This window comes from Primulina tabacum, chromosome 8 (assembly GCF_025594145.1).
Source record: "Primulina tabacum isolate GXHZ01 chromosome 8, ASM2559414v2, whole genome shotgun sequence".
Lineage (NCBI taxonomy): Eukaryota > Viridiplantae > Streptophyta > Magnoliopsida > Lamiales > Gesneriaceae > Primulina > Primulina tabacum.
In genome coordinates this window covers 968,538-988,346 of record NC_134557.1, presented here as the reverse complement: position 1 = coordinate 988,346, position 19,809 = coordinate 968,538, and the positions used below count along the sequence as shown (strand labels likewise).

The window sequence follows — 19,809 nt, the reverse complement described above, 5'->3', positions numbered from 1 at the left end:
AATGTACACTGGGTGGTTTTCAAGTTTTTTTTTTATTGTGGGAATTAATTCAGTAGTCTTTGAATTTGCAACTCTATAGAAACGGGTGGGGGGCTGGGGGCACTCGATCCCTTTTTCAGTCCTTTCTAATATGAGATGAGAAAACTACTGATTGAGGTTTCCACATCAAAGTATGACTAAACGTTTGTCAATTTATCAAAAACTATAGTTGGTGCTAATAGTGAAATTCAAATATTTTAAATCATACAATAGTTCAAGCACCACATTTCGATTGTTCTACTTAATAAGGATAATTATTGTACTAAACACATAATAATATTTTTATTTTTATTTTTTAAATGTATCAAATATGAAATCAAACAGAGCACATGACCACCCAACGGAGTGTGTAACATCCATGAATACTTGTGGTCTTAGCCTGTAATATGAAAAATGGGCCATAAACTGTGACCCAATGATTGAAACTTTGTTGCTATTTTGGAATATTGAACCATAAAAGATTTGATCTGTATCTATACTTTAATCCAGCTATTAGCCTCAAAATCCACATTTCAACAGCAGGCCCAGTTTCCTAACAAAAATACACTAGTCCAGTCCGGTTTAGGAAAAAGCCATTTTTCTCTTCAAAACACAATAACGAATTATTAAAACTAAAAAATCACCATTATTTATTATTTATGGTATTTCTCTATCAAAACTCATGCCAAATACCAAAAAAACAAAAACACATTATGGATTAAAACCTTTTAAAATCAAAATTTCAGTCATTATTCTAAAACTTTTGAAGTCAATACATACATATGCAAAAACGTAACCTACAGATCGTTTCGGGTATGAGTATAGATGGGCTGATGTGTAGGGTTAAATGGCTAAAGGCCCAAAACAAAGAGAGAAAAACAATAGTGTGTGTTTAAACTTTACCAAAACAAAAACAGTGTGCAAATGAAGATTGTGGTAATTGTCCCTTGCAGTTTCAATGAAAGCTATGCCTAAGTTCTATGTGTCGTCCTTCCTAATTAAGGACTGTTGCTTTTGGACTAAAAGTGTGCTGGTTTTACTATTAATTAAAAGGTGCCCAATTTTATTTTTATTTTTTTTAACTTCTTTTGTCCTATAATCTCAAAATCCCACACACAACTCAAGTAGGTACGTTAACCTAATTAGTTATTATCACGTACCATTGAATAATATTTAGCCAAATCCTAGCCCTAAAATCTTAATCTTTCTTTGTCTTTTTGCCATTTTAGAAGGTTCAAATTGTGGCACTTGGAAGTCGATGATTTCATACTTGTTTAATTATTGGGATATATTTTATTTTCGAGAATATGCCATTGTTATATATATTTTCGCGTAAAAATGAAATTTTGACGTTTTGTAAAAGGAAAACAGAGATTTTTGGTTAAATAAAAGCATGACTTTATATAAATTTTGAACATGATTTGTGTTAAGATTGGTACTTGGAGTCTATATGATTCTTGATATATATATTTTTGATACAATGGAGGAAGAAGGTCCTATGTAAATATAATCTAAATACTCACACAAGAGGGACCACAGAAATCTTGGGGTCTCACTCTTTCCACTATGCCACGAGATTATTGGGATGAATCTTGATAAATTTATATCCATTCACAGTAATATTGCCTCTAAAATTTTGATTTCAATTCACTAATTAAGTACTGCTAATTATAATTGTAAGTCTATTAATAAAAGATATACTTTATTTGTATAATATAATTTTCTATTAAAGAAGAAAATATAAGTAGCTAGAAACATCTGATTTGCGTATGCACATTTCAAGAAAATGGATCAGATAGGCGATATTTCAATATCAGAGTAAAGATACTGGTAAAATCTCTTAGTTATACCATCAGAAATTAAATTGCGAGGGCAGAAGCAATAAAGAATTTGTTGAATGTGAAATAAGAAAATCAAAATTACAACAATATTGAAGAACTTTATTAATCTATTAGTGACAATTAATCTATTAACAAAAATAATAACAAAGAACTTAATTGATCTATGAATGAGACTTCTGATAGAAATTCAACCTTCAATTATGAATTAATTGAATAAAAAGAATAAAATGCATCAGTAAAAAATTTATTAAACTTGAAGTTGATCGATCAACAGTTATTCCAGCCAACTGTGCCAATGGTTACACTGTATTCTCACAAAAAAAAAAAAGAGGAAGTTAAACATTAGGGTTCAATTAATTTTTTTGCTTCCAACATAATAAGATGATTACTATTAAATTTACAATTAAAAATATTTTTCCATTATTATTTGATTTGGGTATTCTATATATTTACATTTTGCATTTGAACTGTATATGTTAATTTTTTTTTTAAATAAAAGAAAAAAAAATTGAAGCACCCAAGAACTTGAGGCCTGACTCCTGAGGGATCCAAGAGTACTTCAAATTTATCATACAAAATATCAAGTATGATTTGACAATTGTCGGTTATATATGTACTGCATGGTAAAGACAAAACAATCAATATTACATGATTGCATTAAATGAACGTGTCCTAACCCTCCATGAGAAAATTACCATTGTGAATTTTTTTCCACTACATCAGGTAAAAAAAGTAACTGGTCCAGTAGCCATACAGCATATATATATATATATATTTGTGCATATATGAATTTTGTGATCCAAGAACAATTATTTTTCACAAAATAATCTCACTTAGCGTAGGAAGTCTGTACGTGTACTGCATGCTCTTCCACCAGTCTCATGTAGTCAAGTATGAAATTCAAACACTTGGAGCTGTTCCTTTTTTTCACCCAGAACAAAGTTAAGGTATTGATTCCCATGCGAAGCCTTGGCAAATCAGCAGTCCTTGCTATTTATACCTCACGTTCGTTGCCATTTCAACCTTAAAATAGTCTTAAATGAACCCTAACTTTCATACTTGGATTGAAACGATACTTCGACTTTTTATATGTTAGTAATAGTAATTTCGAACTAATTACAAAAGTTTAAACCTTTCCAAAAAATAATATTAGCCCTTTCTTGCATGGATATCAAGAGAATGGCAGATGGTATATGCATGGAACAGCAGAAAACTCAACCATCGATGATTTGGGTACTGAGAAGGAATGCTAAAAAGTCATCCTAATTTAAAAAATTTAATAAAAGATTAGAAAACTTTGTAATTCTAATATATAGCCACTATATTTAAAGTTTCTTGAAAAAGAGACTCGTAAGCAGCAAGTACGCACAGTGAATATAATATCCCCTAAAAATGAACGCGGGCAATGCTTTTACATACATATATAGTTTCAGCGACAATAATTTTTCTTCAATGGGATGTAATTTCAATCTAGAAGTCTCGGAATGAAGAAATTTATCATTTAAAATAAAAAATCACATAATTTTAAAAGAAATTTATGAAGGGGTTTCAATGTTTTCTTACACCACCCCTCCTCACACAAGTTTAATGCGTACATACATATATGTATATATGTATATAAGTGTGTGTGTGTGTGTTAATTGTATCTTAGTGATTAGAGGAAAAAACAAATCTATAGCAGGTGTGCATATGCACACCTATGACCTAACAAAACTATCGTAATTATTATTTACTCCATGTACGATTTAGTATGGCCATGTGATAAGGACAAGATATCCAAGAACGTCCTGGGACAATCTAAATCTAAATCTAAAATCGGACCATATTATATTGTTCTGTACTATGTTACATGCATTCTGATTCAAAAACTTGCTTGATTTGGATGAAAGATGTACGAAATCATAATTAAGAACGAACTACTAACTTTATTCATGATGAAAATAAAACAAGAACTAATTAGCTAGGGTTTTGTTAAATTTAAGGTCGAACAGACAACGAATCAAAGGTTGATCGCGATTGGACTGCTCACTTGACAAGGAAAGCATGGAAACCACTCACCTGCTCGAACCTGATCGATCTAGACCACCACCAACGAAGAAGAACGATTCACAAAAACTCATCACCTGGAAAAAAAATTTAAAGAAATTAAGATGTACTGAGCTAGCTGCAGCTTGAAATCAATATCCTTTATGATCAAGATTTTTCTTCGAGTGATCGTATTGGAGGAGATGAAGATGGGGAAGATGGATAAGGTTGTGAGAATGATCAAAGGCTAAAGCGAGTTCTTCGAGGGGATTGGTTTCACTTTCTCTGGGTCATTTGGCAGGCTTTTATAGGCCAAAAATATATGAATCGAGGATTGTCTCTAGTACGTGTGGGGGAGCAAATGTTTTCATGGCACACGTGTGAGAGGATTTGACTGACAGGTGAGATTCGCTTCTCCTTGTGCTTTGCCTCAATTTCACCAACCCGTTTCGAGTAACTAATTAACAAATGAATTCCCATTTAATTCTTTTTGTTACTGTTACTTAATGATTTTGAAATTATATAATAAAAAAAACCTTCTTTCAGGAACACTGAAATTTTTGAGTTCTATCAAATCCGATCGGGAAGCTAATTAATTGTGTTCGAGATTTTTTCGATTGTCGTATATCTTTCTATGTTCCAAATTATTTGAAAAATTTATACTTCCAAATAAATATATGTTTATTCACAAAATATATAATGTTGTAAAACAAAATCGCGGGTGATAAATTAAAGCACATTAATCCCTGAGTATTCCCATAACCTGCCTTCCGTACGTTAACTGAACATATTTAACACCTCAACAAATGGCCACTGTAATTCGTCGGGGCATCTCCAACCGTCTGGACGAATCCTCCATTGTGGAGGATAAAATCTTCTTCAACCGTGTTTTATTTGTTTTCTCTATTTTAGAGTATGCAACAGTGATCTTCTATTTATGAAAGAGGATTGAAAAGGACTATGAAATAATTACAAAATAGATATCTTAAAAATTGCAATATAGTCCTTTTGAAAATAAATGTATTGTTTTAAATATATCGAGTCGAATACACATGTAGTTGTGTCATGTTTAGCGAATTAATTAAGTTTAGTTAAATAATATATTATGAAATTAATTAATTATATGTGTGTGTATGTGTATTCGAAAATGAAATAAATTAAAAAAAGAAATTATTTGGTAATATTTAGAGGATATGAGTTGAAAATGAAATAAATTAAAGAAATAGAGTATTTGATAATATTTAGAGGATATGGGTTGGAGAATGTTTTTTTAAAATAAAGATAATAGATCTCTATTTTAGAGGATAGAAGATGAAAAATAGAGGATATGGATTGGAGATGACCTCAATAAATAAAATTACAGACCTTTCAAATTTATGGGGCATCACAAGTACCATTATCCTTGTCTCAATTCTAACATTATTTGCAATTTATTTTTGATGATCTAGGTTCATGAAATATATGACAATAACATAAAAGACAAAAGCGTTGTGTGTATCAGATATCAATATTGTCTCATGTTATAACACATAATTAAACACGCATCGAAATAATATATCACATATATAACTTAAATAAAAATAACTCGGAAATAATTATTCACAAATATAAATATTTGTGCAATGTCTCATGGCAAAATAATCACTAGAATAACAACTTGAGTTCACAAAACTAACACTATTGATTCTATTAAAAACTATATTCCTTAACACGTTAAGGAATCAAATTGCATCATAAAACAAATAACCAGATTTAAAACGAAAATAAGGAATGTAAAACGATGTGCCGAAAAATTGAAGCAACAAAACAAAATTTTCAATCAACATTTTCAAAATTGTTGTTTTTAGGGCATCTCCAACCTCATGCCATTTTTGGCGCAGTGGTCTTCTCCAACGGGAGCTGAAACTGCGTTATTTTAAAATAGAGTTGCGTTAAAATAGTTTTTTTGGTTGGAGATGGCCTTAGATGTCTTCAACAACCACGAAAACAAGTTAAAATTAGATTCTTACAAATCATGGTAGGATAGAGTTTATAGAGTTTATAAAGAAATAAACACTTTTAAGCATGTCAAATTAAATCTAGAGTCAATCTTTATAAAAGTCTAAAAAAACAAAATTTTTAATCAATTATTTATTAAAATATTATCAATAAGAAAAAGTTAAAAATAAATTATATCTTGGAACCCAGAATTATTTTTCCTACAGACACACACACACACACATGGATTGAAAATCGATTGCTAATTAAGCATTATATTTTGTTGAAATTAAGCAAACACGCATATACAAAATAAAAGTGTATTAATTAGATCAAAGAGCAATTTCTTTGCAAAAATGAAGTGGGTAATTAAATAGAATAATCGGGGGAAGATTTTGTTCCCGTCGCCAGATCGAAGCTCATGACTGAGGCATTTAAAATCCATTTCATTTAATCATAGCTTCATAACTAGATAATAATTTATATTTAAGTTATTTCAAATAAAATTTATAATTTTTTATATTAATTTCAAATTATTATATCGTCCTAATCATACATGTGAGTTTCCTCCTTCATTAAAATAATTAGGTGGGCACTTACAACTAACCCCTGTCACAAAAGCCATTTAGAGGAAGGGTAAGTACACATGCAAAAGTTCCCATCAAAATACTTAGAATTGAATAACAAATTTGGAGATTTTCAAATTGCGAGCCTTTCTTTTATATAAGAATAAAATAAAATAAAATAAAATATATGATATTTGCCCTTCCATGCCTTTAATTAGTTTGGTTGGTCCTTTAATGAGCTACAACGTTATTAGCTTTGGTTTCCGGATTCTCGGGAAATTCAGTGGTTATAGTCTGCAACTTACGAAATTATAAGTTGAAATTTTGTAAACATTAAAATAATAATAATTTCAAGGGTGAAGTTGCATATTGATCGGCGGCAAATTAGTATTTCGTGAACAAAACTAAATCATATTTCAAAGGACCTTTTTTCCCCTAATCAAATGTACTTTTACATGCACTTATTTACTTATAATAATGACTCTCATCCATGATTTAATGAGTAGAAAACAAAATTTTTATTAAAAAAAACCGGTTTTAACCTTTTCCATTTAGAAATCTATATGATATCCCGTGTATTCGAATTGATCGGATCCGACTCGAACCGTTCAAAGTCCGAGACCATTTACAAAAATGATGGGTTCGAACTTAGTAAAAGCCAAAAACCTTACACAGAGGCAAAACTGATCTCAGCTCGGAAAGAGTCTCCAAAGAAGTGAAGGACCGATAGTCGAGCCAGACCCAAATAAATATTAGGATAAAAACAAATAAAATCCTACCAAAATAAAACACATTAACAAATCTATTGCGATAAAAATAAAACCAAAATATATTGGGGCGCATTCGAAATTCATAATTTGTCACATATAAGACCACTTGTATTTTAAGGACTTGTTTGGTATCACTTCGTGGTTTTACACATTCACTTATCACTAGCACTATTTTTACCACACACTTAAGTTTTATACTTAAGCATTGAAGATATTACGCCAGAAATATTTCCGACGTCCTCTATCTTTGTCCATCCGTGCAGATCCATACTATTCTTCAGCTCGGCCCACATCCGAATCCAAAGTATTTATTTTATTTTTTTGGGTAATATAACTATATAATAGAAATAGCGATTTCATATAATAAATAGGTAAAATTTTAATTTTTAATATTTTCGAAAATTAGTTTATTTTCAAAATCAATTATAATCCTATTTAATTTGTGAATTCCAAATATAGGGCATGTGAGTATGGAACTAAGTGGACGTGATTGATGGTGTCGCACACCTACCACAATCTCATAACTCCCACCAGACGTCCTTTTGTATATGCCAATTTCACCAACCAACATATACAATTCTTCTTCTTCTAATTTTTTTTCCCCAAAAAAAAAAAAAAAAGCTTGATCGATATACTCCATATCCCATCTTAATTTTCCCCGTTATTCATTATTTTCCCTCGGTACGCATAAAATCATGTATACTATTATATTAATTCAAATTCTAATTATTAATAAATATTACATTGATTCAGTACTGACAGATTCTCCCTTAGTCCCACGTAATTTTAGAGAAAATTCATAAGAACACAATAATACATCAGAACCCCCAAAAATTAATTTTTTTTCGATATATTGATCTCGTTCTAACATTTTTCATTATATAAAAATACAATTTGTTAGACTCTTTCAAAAAAAAATATAGTAAGTATTTTATCTATCAAATTAGTAGTTACGTATTTGCAGGAAAAAATATTTAATGCTTGAGGGATTTAATTTAAAATTATTTTCGTTAGGGTTCTCTTGTTTCATGTTAACGTAGTTGTCTGTCCCTACATAAATTCTGAAAAGGTAAAGGAACTGTTAAGACCAATGGAATCCGGATATCTCCACACTGGTATGATATTGTCTACTTTGGGTTTTAACCCTCATGGTTTTGCTTTTGGAACCACCCAAAAGGCCTCATACCTATGGAGTTATCATTCCATCTTATAAACCCGTGATCTTTTTCTAGATCTTCCAATGTGGGACTTTGGTTGCATCCCAACAATCCTCCCCTCAAACGAAGTTCCACTTTATTCTCATGGTTCGAGCCTCCCCTCAAGCCTTATTCGTCCTCCAATCGAGGTTACTCCACTTCACTGCGTTGGAGCGCACGCCTTACATGAATACAGGGAGCATAAACCACCCCGAGAGTTTAATCAAGGATTTTTACCGGGAGCCCTCACCTCCTTCGTTTAGGCATCGAGGATTCTACCCACACGGCTCGATCTAGACCATGGCTCTGATACCACTTGTTAAGACCAATGGAATCCGGATATCTCCACATTGGTATGATATTGTGCACTTTGGGTTTTAACCCTCATGGTTTTGCTTTTGGAACCACCCAAAAGGCCTCATACCAATGGAGATATCATTCCATCTTTATAAACTCGTGATCTTTCTCTAGATCTTCCAATGTGGAACTTTGGTTGCATCCCAACAGGAACATATATATTTTGTTATGAATAGTTTAGTAGCGGGCAATATGGACAATCTGATCTCTTAAATAAAAAAAAAGTTACGTATAAATTTTTATATATATTATTATTTAATTAAATTATTGTATTCCTCAAATATTTCAATATTAACGAGTTCATGTTTCTTATTCATAATTATATTGCGATGAGTATTGTAACTATATATATATATATATATATAAATAAATTAATTAGCGGATCGAACCCGATTCGAAAATTTATAAAACACAAGGGATGAGCATTATATGTTTTTCGATTGAATAAGACCTACCTTTTGAATAAAAAAATGTATAGAAATTGAACAATTTAAAGTTTAACATACAATAGTCAGTAGTGTCGATGACTTGTAGCTTATCTAATATCAAAATTATAAATTTAAACGAGATTTCAAGTTCGGGACCTAATTGTACCAACTAAAAAAAATTCGCTTGTAGTCAAATTATCGTATATCTTAATTAACAATGATTTCAATTTCTAATTTAAAAAGATTTTTATTTAAAGCATTCATTATTTTGAAACTAACGTGACACCACCTACCAAGGAAAAAATAAAGAAATATACCCACAAAATATATGTAATACATTAATTATGTATGCCTATATCTGTATTTTTTGAGAAATATATTTAATATTATTTAACAAAACTACCACCTCCAACTTGGGCTTCCACCATCCCCCGCCTACCACGACTAAGGAGAAACGAAACACGCCCACCAACTCTCAGTTGTAAATAAAGTACTTTATTCATTAAAATCATCCCATTAATTTTGCGACCTCAAATTAAATTTTATAGTTGATGCAGTTAAAATAAATGAGCCGCATAGACTGCGGACACGAGATTCGACTGATTGGTAAACTAGTTCACTTGGTCCGTAAATTAGCTCACCTGATTGGTAAACGGATTCACGTAGGCAATATACAGTTAATTTGCGGGACATCACCTACGTCACGAATATTCGTTAAGTGGGCATCATGAGGTTTCTCGACGTAGACATTCCGACGCTCAAATCAGCAAGCAGTTCAAAGAAAACTCGGAGAACTAAAGAACTTTTACAAAATGGGAGGATACCTTGAATTCCGTGGGAGTTCCTCTGTTTATAGATTTTTAGGAGTGTCTAATGGGATTGGACTTTCGCAAGCTCAATCCAAAATTTGAGAATGTTAAAACTAAACAAATAACTAAACAAATAACTAATTGAATAAGGTTTATTATATTGGGCTTATTCTTATTAATCCAACAAATAATTAATAGAGTTGGATTAAATAATGTAGGACCGAGTGCTTACCGCTTTACAAAAAGCTATAACTAGTAGTAATGGTGCAACTCAAATCTTTTAAACCGCACAGCAGCTCAAGCACCACGATTCGATCGCTCTACCAATCAGGGACAATTATTGCACCCAACAATCTCCCTCCTAATAATTGCATTCCTTGCAATCAATGAGAATCGAATCCGTGACCTTAGCTCTGATACCAATTGTATAACCGAGTGCTTAACGCTTTACCAAAAACTATAGCTAGTAGTAATGGTGCAACTCAAATATTTTAAACCGCACAGCAGCTCAAACACCACGATTCGATCGCTCTACCAAGCAGAGACAATTATTACCCCCAACAAATAAATATATTGTGTTTGTACCCATCAATAGTATATAAATATATAGGTATACACAAATATACTATTAGAAATTGATACGTAAATTTTCTTTAGTAGAATTTTAGAATAATTTCAAATTTACATATAAATTGTTTTGATCGATCGGAAAATTTAAAAGGATGACGAAAGATTTAGAAGGTTATTCGCGAATATAAAAAATTAACGTTTGAATATACTTTTATTAGGTTAATGTTTGATTTTCCTATGAAATATAAAATATTAATGATGATTTGTTAATGTGACATACGTAAGCATTGAATAGAATTTAATATGGTTGTATCGGCATTTTGAAAGCAAACCAAACTTGCGGCCATCTATTAACTGCAAAGTTATAGAAATTAAAACGAGGCATTACTTTGCACTATTTTGTATATTTTTCAGCTTCCAGTACTCCCATAAATATCTATGGACCACATAAAGTTAGGCAATGCAAATGTAAACCAGAAAAAATAAAATAAAATAAAATAAACTCAATATTTCTGATTTCAATTTTAAAGTATGTTGAAATGTCACTTTGATGGTTCTAAAAAAAGAAATTGTTCTTACCAACAACAAAAGTATATGAAAAAGGAAAACAAAGAATCAATTTCTCTAAGTATCTTCTTCATGCAGTACAACATTCCTCCACTACTTTTAAAAAAATAAGATGAATGCAACTCATGATCAGTGGCTGTATTACCATTATATATCCAAAAGGTACTAACATTTCCTCTTTAGGAAAGAAAGTAAAGAAGAAAAAAATGTCTTTTTCTTAAAAAAAAAAATTTAAATGAATAATAATTCTATATCATGGACAAATAATATAATCAACAGGAGATTTATAAACCTTGGTTTCTTTGAAAGGGTCCAATTTGTTATGGCACGGGGATGCACTTGAAGGAGGTACTGGTCCCCTCGGCAGCCGGTTTTCGAACAAATTTTCGAAAACTCTACCCTGCATCGCTCTCGTGCTCTCTCCAATCGAAACCATAGATACGAGTAGAAGGAGCAGAATGAAACAGACCCTGATCTTTACCATGAGAACAAAATTATATATTCTTGCGCTATCGACGCAAGAATCCTACCCAAAAAAATATATTATGGCGGTGAACTTGTTAGTAATCGATGCAATGCGATAAAAATATATTTTCAAGTTCGTTATATATATATATATATATATATATATATATATATGGTTTGAACGGTAGAATATCTATGTTGGATATATTGAAGAAAGTCATGGTATGCAGTGGCAGCCAATATAGATTTGAAACCAGGAAGGAAATTTTGAATTAAACGTTTTTGAAGTGGATTAATTTACTATTTAATTAATTGGACAACTGTTTTAAAGATTGTATTTAATCTGAAATGTGACATTACATTCAGGAAAAAATAGACAGTCGCGGCGGCTAAAACTGGACATTTATCGCTTTAAAACTTTGAATAAATTTGCGGTCTGACAATTGACATTAAAATGATTTTTTTATTCAATTAAGTTGTCAAAATTTTGAATTTAATCCATTAAGTTCGTTTTGTTATAATAAATTTTAATTTTCGATTATTTAAGTCAATTTGTTGACGTGTATGATTAGGAATGGCATACCGTACCGTACCGAAAATTAAGGTATAAGAAAATTCATACGATAACGTACCGAAAATTTCGGTATAACGAAAATTTCGATACATATAACTAGCATACCGATTATACCGATCTATGTAGATTGATAGGCCTGTTCCATAAAAAAAGTTTTTAAATTCGTGTATTCGTGTAATTAATATTTACAATACGAAAAATCCGAAATCGTGCGGTATACCGAAATTTCAGTACGATATCTGTATATACTATTTTATATCGAAAAAAATCTACATTTTAAATTTTTTTTATAAATTTATTGTTTTAAAATATTGTATATTTTAAACTTTTTGTATACTTTTTTGGTATTTCGATATATACCGAAATTTTCAAATTGCATACCGTTGCCATACCGAAAAATTCGGTATTGTTACCGTACTGTACCGAAATCTTCGGTATACCGAAAATTCGGTAAATTCGGCAATTTTTCGGTACGGTAATCTCGATATTCCGAAAATTCGGTATTTTTTCTCATCCCTATGTATGATATTTCAACAATTTTCGATATCTTGCCATCATTTTTCGATCTCATATCAGCATTTTCTATTATCACATCAGCAATTGGAAAAAAAAAACGAAAATTAGTATTTGTGTATCGAAACAATATTTAAAAACTCAGTAGATCAAAACACAAAATAAAAAATGGAAAAAATTTCCACACACTATATTCAGATCTGGGAATAAACCAGATAGGCGAACCGGCCCAAAAACAATTCAAGAAAATGAAAAATCATAATTTAGATTTATGCTTCGGCCCAAAAATTGTGAAATATCATCCAACATTTCTTGGAGTCGAGGGAGAATAATTGTCATTTAATACCGAACGATTCGTTGTGAGGGTGAAACGCATTTGGTTTCGTAGATTTCGTGAAATGAAGAAGATATGGGTAGGTAAAATTATTTTTAAAAAATAAAATAAAATCTTATTCTTATATTTCGTTTTTCAATATTGAACTGCGTTCTACCAGGAAACAAGCATCATTTGGCATACGTTGGTATGTTATAGTTTTCTTTGAATAAGTCAGAGATGTCAATTTTGTTATCACGAATCGAATGGATCCACCTTTCATTTTTGTGTGGGATTCATAGATATCAATTTTAGATTTTCAAATTAAACCGAGCAAGTGCCCTAGTAAATCATACTCCTCTATGTTTATTGTGAACTAGTTTTATAAAAATGATACATACTCTCTCATAATTCCCACGGTGAACTAAGAATCTCAGCATCTTAAACATCCCGAATTCTAATGTACAAAAACAACCAAACTTTTCCGAGAAATCTCACGCGGAATTCGGAGAGATAATACAAAATATTGGATATGTAAATTTTGGTCTTGGCTACTAAGACGCCACAGCCAGTTGGATCTCTCCTTCATAAATTGGCATAAATCCCACTCGTTTCTGCAGAAAATGACAAGAATGAAATAATTCAATGGCGGAAATAGGGAAATTTTTATGCAAATGGTATCTCGTCTCAGAAATCATGCATTTCTTCCTTATCGAACCATTAGCGATTTGGACCACTCATTGTCACATCGTAGATGACATATTCAAACGACAGGCCACGTACAGGTCAAATAAATTATTTGTATCGAACAAACATATAGATTTTTAATAAATGATAAAAAAAATATTGACCAGAAATATTTCAGGTTGGGATGACCACGCCATTTACTACATTTGATATTCGAAATCTCGTACGAGAAACGGGTTAATGGGCAGCAACTTCTTGCGTTTAATATACAAACCGCTGAACTTGGAAAACGATAATTTGAGTATAATTCATACTAGCATAAGTAAGTATATTACTGTAATGCATAATCTAAACGTCTAAGATTGGTTCGAACATTAATAAGCTAAAAAAAGGTTAATGAGATGTTACAGGATGAGTATTGCGCAAATCCAACTACCATAATTGACCAAAAAGTAGTCTTTTGTGAGTCAGTTTTACGAATCTTTATCTGTAAGAGTAGGTCTCTTGTGAGGGAGTTTTACGAATCTTTATCTGTGAGACGAGTCAATCTTACCGATATTCACAATAAAAATTAATACTCTTAGCATAAAAAGTAATACTTTTTCATGAATGACCCAAATAAGAGATTCATCTCACAAAATACGACCCGTGAAACCGTCTTACACAAGTTTTTGTGTTGACCAAAAGATGTTGGGATCATGCTTGACTCCACATATACTAGTGGTTATTGGATTTTTCGAGAGTAATTCTCTCAAATAATGTTGAACTAAACCCCAAAATTTTTTTATTCCACGCGAGGAAGTTTGAAATTGTCAAAACCTCTCTTCAACTAGGCGTCAAAGATAAAAAAAAAAAAAAAACAAAAAAAAAAAAACAAACTAGGCGTCAAAGAAAAATCGGGAAAATAAAATAATAAACACAACCAAAATTTTGGCTTGCGAGAAAAATATACTCCATCTGTTCATTTATGAATATTATATTATTATCATCAAAATATCCATTTGAATTCATTTTGTATATGTATATCAAGCATAATAACTTTAATTTATTCTTGGAATGAATGTCCCAGTGGTGCACTGACCGGTCAAATTTAATTACGAGAGAACTCTTCCAGCGATAACTTTGGTAATAAAACGGTTTCAGAAGTTGTGTAATGTCAACCTTATTAAATAATAGTTAATAATAAAAACATTTCCTTCCAAATCAAATATTGAAAAGTAGAATACTTTTATTCTTAACTTATTTGCGTGAGGATTAGCAGATTCATAATTATTTTCGACGCCCATAAAAATGAAATAATATATAAATATACACTTTCTCAGCATGTATGGATTGTTATTGCATATAATAATAATAATAATAATAATAATAAATTAATAAAAGCACGTGATTTCAAATCGGAAGCCCCTTAAAACATGCCATGAAATCTGGAACAATATTAACAAAAAAATAGATAACAATAATAATAATAATAATAATAATAATTGGATAAAGAAATAATAAGTAAAAACTAACCTCGCGAGCTTTAGGGGCCGCTTTAACGGCATCAAAATCCCGCCGCCGCAACTCTCCGCTAGCCGCAGCTGGAACGCTGCCGCTCCCCATGTAAAGGCTAATAATTTTCTCCGCCACCTCATCCTCACTCTTACTCTCCGCCATCAGCCTCTCCACTTCGGCCTTGGGCAACCTCACCTTCACCCTCACTCCTCCTCCTCCCCTCGCTCTTTGTTCCTCCTCCTCGGACGCGATGCTCGGCGGCTTCATAATCGAAAGATCAGAAGACGATCGCCGCGCCAGCAGCAAGCTCTCGAGCCGATCCTTGGCGCTCATTTGAATCCCCGAACGTACCCTCCGAGTGACCCTCTCCTCCGGAAACTCAGGCAGCTCCACAAGAAAATATAGCCTTTTCGGCTTCAGCTCCTGCCCCGGATCCAACGGCTTTGCCCGGATGCCGTAATGCTTAACCGCCTCCGACTCCAACAAAACGTGGCCGGGGTATTTTTTCAAAACCGAACCGGCTTGCACTGGAGCCTTCACTTTGAAGGTTTCGCCATTGATTTTCATCACTTTCACGCTCTTTCTTCCCCCCAAACTATTCCCCATTATCACTAATTTGGACCCTTAATTTTCTTGGTGAAAAGGCCTACGATAATTGAATTATATAATGGATGAAAGATTGAGAAATGGTAATGTTTTTATGGAGGTTTGTTAATGGATGGGAGTTATGGGATATTGAAGGAATGAAGCTTGAGCTAGGCCGACGGGGTCAAATAAAGAGCGCAATTTTGAAAAACGGGACGTCCTTTGACAATGGAACAAGTTCCATCTTTATGCCTTTTTTTTTTCCATCTAACAACCATCATATTGTATTTATCAACATATTGATAAAGTGGACAATTACTTGATTTTCATTTTAATAATAGAAAAAAATTGCTTTTTAAATTTTATATATTTACTTTTTTATGATTTCAATATTTTACCTTATCAAATTTTATTTGTAGCCTTAAATCTATCAATAACATATATAATCAAAATTATAAAAATAATATGACAAAAAATTAAATTTCTTTAATAATATATCTAAATCTATTTATTGTCTTAAAATGTACTAGCTAGGTCACATCTCTCATCCTACTTTTTTGCCTTGTGGGGACTGGATTTGGATTACGGAGAACCTAGCTTGTATTTGTGTCTTTGCAACGACCACAATGGCTTGTTGTGTTCACACATTACTAACTTATATATTGGGTTTTCGACAAAATAAAACAATGATTTTGACATTAAACAAAAAATTATTTTAAGAAAATGCCAGGCGATTGATGGGAAATTTATCCTTTGTTTCCTAAAATTTTATGATAAATTCTTTTTGTTTTCGACCCAAAAAAAAAGGGATTTAGCTCTTTATATTGAACATTTTAGTTTCATATAATTTTAATTAAAGCTATAGCCTACCCCTGAATGAAGTGAAACGTGTGCATATTCTTGGTAAAGAAAATTGAGCAAGCAATTTAGTTTGGGATCCATTGATTATGTCAAAAAAAAGAAGCCGAGCCATGTTAAAAAAAAAGATAATTTATAATTTGATAGGAATCCTTGAAATGATTAAACCAATATTTCGTTAATCATGTTTTGTCATGTTGGGTGAAAATGACTAATAACGTTAATCACGGTGTGGATCCAATAGATTCCGGTCATAATGCATGTGGGCTTTGGACTTTATATACATAATCGACTTTATGATTGGAAAATTCTAACACCAATTCGTCACCATCTACATAATTTTATTTTAATAAATTGGTGCACTATTTTATATAGTAAAACATATTCTTAAAAATGACCAAGGAAAATGTCCCTTTGGGACTAGTACGACTATGTACGAGCCGAGCGCAATCGTTACCATTGAATTGTTTCAAACAGTCAAATCAAAGAATAAAAATATATCAAAGTTTTTTTCCGAAATTTGTTTTGACATAAAATTGAATACTTGAAAATTGATATAATATTTTGGTACACATTTTCAAAGTATGAACACTGCATTGTAATATACTCGGCCTCTTAATTTTGAAGTAAAACTAGCTCCTTTAAATTTTAATATATTAAATGTCAAAAGTTATAACAACCAAATTACAAGTTTGTCGAGGCATTGCTCCTCTCGCGTCTTGGTCCATTTTGATGTTCGGGTTTTGAAGTGGAATTCTCATGAATAATCAATCACCTAAGAATATATTTTATGGTTTACTTTTCTGCACACATCCAAATTTTGAAACAATCCAATGTTACACACTCGGTTTATTAATATTTAATATTAAAGATTCACCTCATATAAATCGTTATACCTAGAAAAGTAATTGCCATATATAAATCTTCATTTAAAAATAATTTCGAAAATCTATTCAATTAAAGTACATAATATATACACAAAATATTAAGTTGCAATTATTATTGACAGGAGTTGAGTTACCTTTTTAAAAGCTATCTTTTTCATCATTTATTTTTTCTTCTCTATTTTCATTTCTTTGTTTGTTTCTTTGAATTTTTTTTTTTAAAAAAAATCATTTCACTACTAGCAACCTTTCATTCTCAGTCCCAAACAGGACCATGTAACTATTAATCACCCCTTTGTTCAACAATATCACTTGATAAATTTCAAGGACCTCATCATGACGTTGTCCTCCTGTTCTAATATCTGAAAATTCAGTGTATATAAATGTAACGAGGCTAGGCTGTTGCATCAAAAGGATTCGATTCTTCACATATCCAGGCATCATCTTGTACACATTTTTCCATCTCTTCTCAAGGGCGGGCACTTCTATCGTCTCCCCTTGTGCGTGCTTGTCCACTTCAACCAATTTTGTTTGATTTAAGGCCACAAAAAACCCCAAATGAATGTGCAATGGGTGATTATCTTCGGTTAGATTTATCACGGTCCGAATCCCCGTTGCACCTGCCTTAAGTATCTATGTCACCGCTGCCTCGAAGGGTTTCACATTGATGCACAAATGTGTAGGCTCGTCGATGTTGCTAGTATACTCGTACATTACATTGTAACTTGTGGTGGATGCACTCGATGCATTGGTTTGGAGATGGATATTTGATCGATATACTCAGTATTTTCTTCGTCGTGTCTTACTCGTGTCTGGCTGTTATATGATGATTTCATGATCTAGCTATCAACCTAGCTCATTCACCGGATCTCCGGTTGGGTAGGGATATGGGGCATTGTTACACAAAATAGCTGACGCGGACTTGGATTTTGCCAAGTCAATGACCACGACAGCTGTTTAAGATTGCGCTAACAAAATCTTGTTGAGCCTAATTGGCTTTCTGTTATACGCCTAATCAGATCCTCTATGGATGAATTCCAAGCCATTGTTGAAATAAAGTTCAAGACCTAGCATTGCTGGTGTTTATTATCCGAAACCGATACTGTCTCCTGCGAACAATCATGTACGGCCACGCCTTTCCGCTGATCACAATCACAACAGCGAAATACTCTGGCCGCCACTGGGGATGTATTGAGGGGTTATTTCCGGTTGATTTCATGAATATCGAACGGTTTTTCCTAAAGTTAGGATCAAACACGAGCAACGGCCGATCAAACTCTTCGTCGTAAGGCAATCGTAGCGGCAACTCAACGCTTGGTTATCGAATAACGTAATTGTTAACCACATGGCATGATAAAGGTACCATAGAGTCCCTGGATATTGCATGCATGTTTTGGTAGTGATATAGTTTCTTAGTCCAAGATGGGCCGCGGTCTTTGATCTGGCCGTGAACCAGGCGTTTGAGTGGCCGTCAGTTTGCGGCTGCTCGATGCCACCATGTAGGTGCAACACTGGGAATGCCGGTTCTCCAGGGAGGTTTGGCAGTCGGAATGGTGGGATCGATCCCAAGGCAAAATATGGTTCGATTGAAGATAGCTTTGCCATGCTATATATCCAAGTGTGTATTCCCTGCAGAGTTTCCTTCGATAGGCCATATGCAAACACTGGTGTTGGAGGAATATCGATGGACCATATGTTTTGCTAGATTTGTACGGAGGGCTAATCATATTATGTAGACAAACACGTCAAAATAATCATTCAATTGCATTGGATTAGACCTTTATCTACGTTGACCAAATATAAAAAAATTAGTAATCTTATTACGTATCTGTATACATAATCAAACTAAATGTGTGTACTTTTATAAAATATAATCTTGTTACAATTATCACAACCTGATAAATTTCTTATTTTAACTTAAAAATTATTTCATAGCAAATCAACTCAACCACTTTGTACCCATGCAAAGGGAGATTAACATATTTGATATTGTAACTTCCACATATTCTATTTTTATCATATTATCAGTTAATTTATAGTCTTAATTAATATACTTATTTGTATTTTTTTTCACCGAAATAATGTTCTCTTTACAAAAACAACAACTTTAGTTTATCCATTAATTATGTTCATTGTCCTGCATCGTCTATAAAAATTATATAATTTATTTTTATAGGTTTTTATATTTTAATTTCATTCTATGAAAAAAGGTTTAATCAACGTTCCGTTGACCACCTAACCAATGGAAGACTCCCAAGTGTGTAAATATCTGCTATTTGTACCACAAATCATAACTGCCAGCAGTTGCA

At 32.3% G+C, this 19,809-nt stretch overlaps 1 protein-coding gene, 2 long non-coding RNA genes and 1 pseudogene across 3 annotated transcripts; 1 reads left to right on the top strand and 3 right to left on the bottom strand.

Annotated features, from left to right (window-relative positions):
• Positions 1–2,000: 2,000 nt before the first annotated feature.
• LOC142552696 (uncharacterized) lies at positions 2,001–4,167 on the bottom strand. Its single transcript, XR_012821856.1, has 2 exons — positions 2,766–4,167; positions 2,001–2,726 (listed from the first exon to the last, which is right to left on the bottom strand). It is a non-coding gene; the product is annotated as an uncharacterized LOC142552696 (long non-coding RNA).
• A 9,160-nt stretch (positions 4,168–13,327) lies between these two features.
• On the bottom strand, positions 13,328–16,012 carry LOC142552693 (uncharacterized protein At1g66480-like). The gene is made up of 2 exons (XM_075662461.1): positions 15,192–16,012; positions 13,328–13,603 (listed from the first exon to the last, which is right to left on the bottom strand). Exons 1-2 carry the CDS (start codon positions 15,777–15,779, stop codon positions 13,544–13,546), a joined length of 648 nt encoding a protein of 215 aa, XP_075518576.1. The 5' UTR covers positions 15,780–16,012; the 3' UTR covers positions 13,328–13,543.
• Positions 13,610–15,185, top strand: LOC142552695 (uncharacterized). Its single transcript, XR_012821855.1, has 3 exons — positions 13,610–14,128; positions 14,364–14,509; positions 14,559–15,185. It is a non-coding gene; the product is annotated as an uncharacterized LOC142552695 (long non-coding RNA).
• A 1,716-nt stretch (positions 16,013–17,728) lies between the features above and the next one.
• On the bottom strand, positions 17,729–19,268 carry LOC142554267 (multicopper oxidase LPR1-like; annotated as a pseudogene).
• Between the last annotated feature and the right edge of the window lie 541 nt (positions 19,269–19,809).